Raw genomic sequence first — 7,258 nt, 5'->3', positions numbered from 1 at the left:
CCAAAATGTTTCATTATTTTAATATAGACAGTGTACAGAGACATTAATGCATATGCCAGATAATGCATCCATTTAAAGTGTGACCAGCTTCAGGGACAAGGGGGAGGTCAGAAAGTCCTTCCTGCACCTGCTTCTCAAATTCCTTTGGCCTAAAGCACGTCCATCTTCTGTCACAGTGGCATCCGTGGATGTGGTGAGAGCATGTCCACGGCCCCTCCGCCACTGAGCAGTCATCTCCCCTGTCCCCATCTCTGGGGAGCTGGCGGTGCGACTGGCAAGTGCCTTGAAAGTGAAAGTGAAGTCGCTCAGTTGTGTCCAGCTCTTTGCAGCCCCATGGACTGTAGCCCACCAGGCTCCTCTGTCCATGGAATTCTCCAGGCTAGAATACTGGAGTGGGTAGCCTTTCCCTTCTCCAGAGGAGCTTTCCAATCCAGGGATCAAACCCAGGTCTCCTGCATTGCAGGCTGATTGTTTATCCTCTGAGCCACCAGGGAAGCCCTTGTTTAGCCATTAAAAAGATTCCTGTATGTTTGAAAAGGACAGAGAAAGAAAGAAATTCTGAAAGAGAAGATGAAGGAGGAGGGAGGCCTTCTCTTATTTTCCATAAGGACAATCAGGCCTCTCTCTGTTCATGTGTATTTGCCCTTAGAGCATGCAGGGGCGGCTTTGACCTTGGAAGGGGCAGAAGGAAGCAGGAACCACTTTGTTGAGCCAGGTCCTGGGCCAGGTGCCATCAGACCTTTAGTAAGGATTTAATCTTCATCACATGTAGAGGGAGGCATCATTCTTCTGATTGACAGATGGGGGGACTAAAGCACATAGCAGGTTAGGTGACTGGGCCAGGGTCACCAGCTTCCTTGACCAGGATCTCAGGCTGGGCTTGATATGGGGGACTCCAGGGCTTCCCAGGTAGCTCAGCTGGTAAAGAATCCACCTGCAATGTGAACCAGGAGACTCTGGTTAGATTCCTGGGTTGGGAAGATCTGCTGGAGAAGGAATGGCTACTCACTTCAGTATTCTTGCCTGGAGAATTCCATGGACAGAGGAGCCTGGAGAGCTACAGTCCATGGGACTTCAAAGAGTGGGACATGACTGAGCAACTTTCACTTTCAGAAGGAGGGTGGCAGTGGGCTTGAGGACCACCAGGCCATTCATCCTGAGAACTGTAGGGAACCCAGCTCCCAGGGGGAGGACTGAACAACTGATCTGTTTGCCAGCTTTTCAGAGGATCCTTTTCCCTGGAACCCTTATAGGTGTCACCAATAAAAACAAACAAAAAACCCCCAGAAAAGCCTTCACCCCACCCTTCCAGTCTGGCTGTCTCTGGGCTTCAGGTATTTTGGCCCTTCCCTTTGGATGCACACAAAGGGCTAACCAGAGAGCTCTCTCTCTAGCTGAGCCTTGAGGGTGGGGCTGGGGAGGGTCTGCGTCCCAACAACTAAGCTCTTGTTGAGGGTCTCATTCAGCCCAGGTGATGTGCCACGTGCTAGGAACATCTCCCTCTCATCAAGAAACATAGATGGATGGCCAGAGTGTAGTGTGGTATGTGCTCTAAGGTCAGTATGCGCTAAGAAATGACCCCTCGTGGGGTCTTGGCTGGCAGGTCCTGGAGGTTGGATTGATGCTTGGAGGATGAAAAAGATTGGAACAGGGGGACGGGTTGCAAGAGCAGGGAGCTGAAACAGCTCGAGGAATAACATGATAAGAGCATGGCCTTCTAACCGGCCCCTGATTCCCACTCCTTCCCTGACCCTTTACCTCGGTGTGCTCTGATTATTTTTATTCCATCTTAAGTCATTTTTGAAAAATTCTGGGCATCACCCACTAAATCAGTTTCACAGATGGTGATGCACCAGGTTGAAAAATTGTGTTCCTCTAGCCACACTGGGGGCTTCCCTGGTAGCTCAGCTGGTAAAGAATCTGCCTGCAATGGGGGAGACCTGGGTTTGATGCCTGGGTTGGGAAGATCCCTGGAGGAGGGCGGGGCAACCTTAACCTGACCCTCACAGCCACCCCTGGGCTTTCTCTACCAGGAACAGAAAGATTTTTAAATGCTAACCAGATCAAATCACTTGCATCCTTAAAATCCTTCAATGCGTGTCACTGTCCTAGGGGGAAAAAAACCCACCTTCTTGCCATGGCCTCTGTCTCAGCAGGGCTCTTCCCGTCCACGCTGCTGCAGCCACATGGGCCTCCTCCCAGGCCCTTCCTGCCTCCGAGTCTTTGCACTTGCTGTGTATTCTCTTTGCTGGAGAGCTCATTCCTGCTGTCTTTGTCCTGCTAACTCATCTTGCTGGTGGCAGCTTCCACATGATTCCCTAGAGAGCTTATCTATGAACTTGGCTAGCCAAGATCGTAAAAAACATGGTGTCAGGACCTAGACTGGGTCTGTTTTCTTTTCTATTGCTTCCTGGAAGGAAGTACAGACAATACAGTGCCTGCATGTTTGTCTATGACCATAAATATCTGAGGAATGAATGAATGTTCATGTGAGGTCCTGGCCATCCAGTGTGGCTACGTACACGTGTGCTAAGTTGCTTCAGTCGTGTCCAGCTCTTTGTGACCCCATGGACTGAAGCCCACCAGGCTCATCTGTCCATGGGATTCTCCGGGCAAGAATACTGGAGTGGGTTGCCATGGCCTCCTCCAGGGGATCTTCCCAACCCAGGTCTCCACATTGCAGGCAGATTCTTTACCAGCTGAGCCGCCAGGGAAGCCCCCAGTGTGGCTAGAGGAACACCACTTTTCAACCTGGTACATCACCATCTATGAAACTGAGTTAGTGGATGATGCCCAGAAATCTTAAAAAATGAAATAAGATGGAATAAAACTAATCAGAGCACACAGGTAAAGGGTGTTCAGGAAATTGTTGTGGGGTTATGCACGTATTTTCATATGGAAACAGTTTAGGATGTCAAATATGTTTATCCAAGAATAGCCAAGATAGGTCTGAAGAAGAACAGGTGGGGAGGACTTGCCTGTCCAGAGATCAGGACTTGTTGTGGTGCTGTAGACAACGTGGCATTGGGGGAGAGACAGACAAAGTGACAGAGGGACAGACAGAAGGCCTAGACCCAGACCCGTGCTTGACAGGGCGTGTCAGAGGCGTGGGGAAAGGGGAAACCGGGGGAAAAATTTTCCATATGAAAAACCGGATTCTACTTCACACATACACCCACATGTGTGCACACACACAATCACCTCCAATAGATTAAAAGAAATTAAATGTCAAAAACAACTTTAATACTTTTAGTAAAATATAGAGATGGATGTCTTTTAGACCTTAGGATAAGGATTAGACATCTTAACCCAGACTCTCCTCTGTGTTAAACAGAACACAAAAAAGCACTGACCAAAAAAGATTGCTAAATCTGACTATACTACAGTGAAGAACTTTGGTTCACTGAGAGACGGCTTAAAGTAAGTGAAATGTCAGATTACAAACTGGGAGCAGGTTTTCATGATGCCCTGACAAGATTAGCGCTGAGAATCACAGTGAACTCCCACAAACCACACACGAGAAACAGCACAATGGAAGTGTGGGCGAGAGGTGAGAGCAGGAGTTTCATGCAGGAGGAACCACCCGAAAAGATGTTCAGCATCATCAGTGATCAGGAAAATGCAAATCAAGGATAGAATGAGTTACCATTTTATGGCTATTCATCAAAAAAAAAAAAAAGACTGACCATACAAATAGTGGATTTAACGAATTTCTCCATCGCTGGTGGGTTTTCAAATCAGCACAGTGACTTTGGAAAGAGTTAGGCATTTCCTCTAAAGCTGAATATTCACCTGGTTTTACCCAGCAGTTCCACTCCTAGATAGAAAGACTGGTCTGTGAGACATTAGGAGACAAGGAGAAGCACTGGTGCGAGAGGGTGCTCCTCCCTCGGTCAGCAGGAAAACCATCGAAGCAACTCAGATGCCTATCAATGAAAGGATGGATGACAAAGCCCCCGGTGGGACTTCAAACAACAAAGACAAGTGAAGTACAGCAGTAAGAAATAACACGGATAACCAGCAATATGCAAGAGAAAAAAAGTCCCCAGAGATGACATGTATGTTAAAAACAAGTAAAATATTTACCATTGTTCCTCATCATCTGTAGAGGACTGGTTCTAGCATCCCCACAGATACCAAAATTCAAGGATACCCAAGTGCCTCATATCAGTTCAGTTTAGTTCCGCCGCTCAGTAGTGTCTGACTCTTTGCGACCCCATGAATCGCAGCACTCCAGGCCTCCCTGTCCATCACCAACTCCCGGAGTTCACTCAAACTCACGTCCATCGAGTCGGTGATGCCATCCAGCCAAGTGGTGTACAATTTGCATATAACTTACACACATCCTCCTGCATACTTCACGTCTTGACTACTTAAAATACCCAATACAGTGTAAACTGTATGTAAATGGTTGCCAACTGGCAAATTCAAGTCTTGGTTTCTGAAACTTTCTGGAAGACTTTTTTTTTTCTGAATATTTTTCATCCTTGAGTATATGGAAGGCTGACAGTACTTTTGAGAATATATAAAACTTTTTCTTATTATAGAAAAAGGAAAGTATGGGAACTATGACACAGGATTCTGGGTGATGATTTCTTCTATTTTGGAGAAACTGGAAAAATGTGTTCCTGCATTTAACCATGTGGTTAAATGCAGGTCATTGTCAAGATGCTAGCCTTTTATTTTGGGTGGTAGGTTCATAGATGCTTGTTGTTCAGTTGCTAAGTTGTGTCTGGCTCTTTGTGACCCCGTGGACTGCACCATGGCAGGCTTCCCTGTTCATAGGCTTCCACGTTCCCGTGTTTATAGGTGCTTAGGTTATTTAAAATAACCAAATAAAGCTACGTAACTGTAAATGGGCCATTAATAGATCTTTGGCATGGGTCTTGAGCCAAAGATTATGATCAAATCAATTCTATGTACTTGTGAAAGTGAAAGTCGCTCAGTCGTGTTCAACTCTTTGCTAGTCCATGGACTGTTATAGTCCATGGCCTGAATCCTCCAGGCCAGAATACTGAAATGGGTAGCTGTTTCCCTCTCCAGGGGAACCTTCCCAACCCAGGGATCAAACCCAGGTTTCCCAAATTGCAGGTGGATTCTTTACCAGTTGAGCCACCAGGGAAGCCCAAGAATACTTGAGTGGGTAGCCTATCTCTTCTCCAGGAGATCTTCCCAACCCAGGAATTGAACCGAGGTCTCCTGCATTGCAGGCAGATTCTTTACCAATTGAGCTATCAGGAAAGCCCCTATGTACTTAAGGGTCAGAAAAGAAAAACCCAATAAAAATAAAATTCTTACTATGGGTGGTGATAAAAGAAAGCGTAAAAGCTAGAGTACAGGATGAATGGACTTTTGGAGTGTAAGGGAGGAGCACCCTCACACAGTGAGTATGGCAAGGAGGTAGCACTCAGGTGCTGTAAGGACATGGGGGCGCTGGGGGCGGGGGCACAGGGCACACAGGGTGCGTGGGGCCTAAGAAGTTGCCTGGGCGCCTTTGGACCTTCTTTGTTGAGAAAGCACACAGTTGCTTGGTCTAATCTAGCCTGATTCCAAAAAACACAGGGCGATTTCTTTTTTTTTTTTTTTTTGGCCGCCCTGTGCAGCTTGCAGGATCCTAATTCCCAGACCAGGAAATGAACCCTGCAGTAGAAGCACAGTCTTAACCACTGGACCTCCAGGGAAGTTCTACAGTTGATTCCTAGCGTAGCCAAGAGTGCTGCCGTCCCAGATTAGCTGCCCACCTCTCTGGGTTGTGTGGGTGGCTCCCGGGCGGCAGGTGAGGTTTGGACAAAGCCTCATTGTTCTTCCCAGGATTTCCCCAGCTTTGCATGGGCCCCGCCCTGCCTCACAGAGCAGGGGACTCCTGAAGCTGGACCTGCCTTTTGGCGGAAAGACAAGCTGGGGCCTGGAGGCTGAGACCCTTGGTGAGGCTGTTTCCATCCCACGCAGTGACCCTGTCTCCTTCTGACCATTCTGTGTCCATTGCTCCAGGCCTGGGCCCACATTATTGATTCTCTTGATAGTTAGACTGTCAAGACTAACCTGATAGTCTTTTGTGGTATCATCTGGCTCTTTAGGGGTGACTGGGTGATGAGAGTTTTCAATCAGAGATAGAAAGGAATCTGTTTAAATTAGGGAATCATAAAAATAACGCGTAAATGCCTTAAGCATTTTGTTCAATAAAATGTGTAAATGAGGGGGAAGGTCAGGGCCTCTGTTTGAGGGTGTCCTCCCGCAGTGTCCAGGCAGACCCTCCATGCAGCATCTCCCCTGTCCTGTCCCCACCCCCCACCCCCACAGTATTCTCCTTCCCATTCCCCCAAAGCACAGGCCTCTCCCTCCCCGTCCCACCTGTGAAAACCTGGCTACACCCTTTAGAGTTTCATGAGCCCATAGCCCTGCCGTCCGAGGAGCAGCCCAGACCCTCATTTGTTTGGAAGAGGCAGATGTCGTGCATGTCACAGGTGGGGCTGCTGTAGCCCCAGCGGCTGGTGACCCCCAGCAGCACAGTGGGGGACACTGGCGCTTGGCCAGCACGTGGCCCCTCTGTGCCTCCACGGGGACTTCTGAGGGGCTCTCAACTGAGCACCGGGAGGAGCCCTGACCCGAGGCAAGGATTTCCTCTGCATCTTAATTACTTCCGTGCAAACATTCGCTGGGGCTTCCCAGGTGGCGCTAGTGGTGAAGAAGCTACCTGCCAATGCAGGAGATGCAGGTTTGATCGCTGGGTCGGGAAGCTCCCCTGGAGGAGGGAATGGGAACCCACTCCAGTGTTCTTGCCTGGAGAATTCCATGGACAGAGGAACCTGACAGGCTACAGTCCATAGGGTCGCAAAGACCTATGACACGACTGAAGTGACTTCACACACACACACACACACACACACACACACACACACTCACTCACTGTCTCTGAGCTTCAGCTTGGTTATCCATAGGAGGAGTAACTGGGGGTTCAATCAGGGTGGAAGAGCCGGCGTGGAGGTGCAGTGGGCATACCTTCCGTCCTCCTGGTCCTGCTGGACCAGGTCCTCCTCCGGTGCAGGGTGCCGGTGGCCTCCCCACCCCCGCCCCTCACTCTCTCTCCTCTCCCTCCAGCTTCACCTGGCTCTGTGGGCACGTGCACCGGAACATCCTCTCCAAGTTCACAGGCCAGCCAGTGGAGCTGTTTGATGAGGAGTTCCGCCACCTCTACGCCTCCTCCAAGCCCGTCATGGGCCCCAAGTCGCCCAGGCTGGCCACACCCCTGCAGCCCGGA

The 7,258-nt window shown here is 49.3% G+C and overlaps 1 protein-coding gene across 1 annotated transcript in view; it reads left to right on the top strand.

Annotated features, from left to right (window-relative positions):
* The window catches only part of FAM83A (family with sequence similarity 83, member A), a 19,204-nt gene that overhangs the window by 11,359 nt on the left and 587 nt on the right, over positions 1-7,258 (top strand). The window contains exon 4 of the mRNA XM_010838918.1: positions 7,099-7,233. Coding sequence (XP_010837220.1) covers positions 7,099-7,233 — 135 coding nt within the window. The remainder of the gene's footprint in view (positions 1-7,098; positions 7,234-7,258) is intronic.

The sequence above is a fragment of the Bison bison genome, unplaced genomic scaffold (assembly GCF_000754665.1).
Source record: "Bison bison bison isolate TAMUID 2011002044 unplaced genomic scaffold, Bison_UMD1.0 scf7180017864108, whole genome shotgun sequence".
Taxonomy (NCBI): Eukaryota; Metazoa; Chordata; class Mammalia; order Artiodactyla; family Bovidae; genus Bison; species Bison bison.
This window is presented reverse-complemented; position numbering and strand designations above follow the sequence as displayed.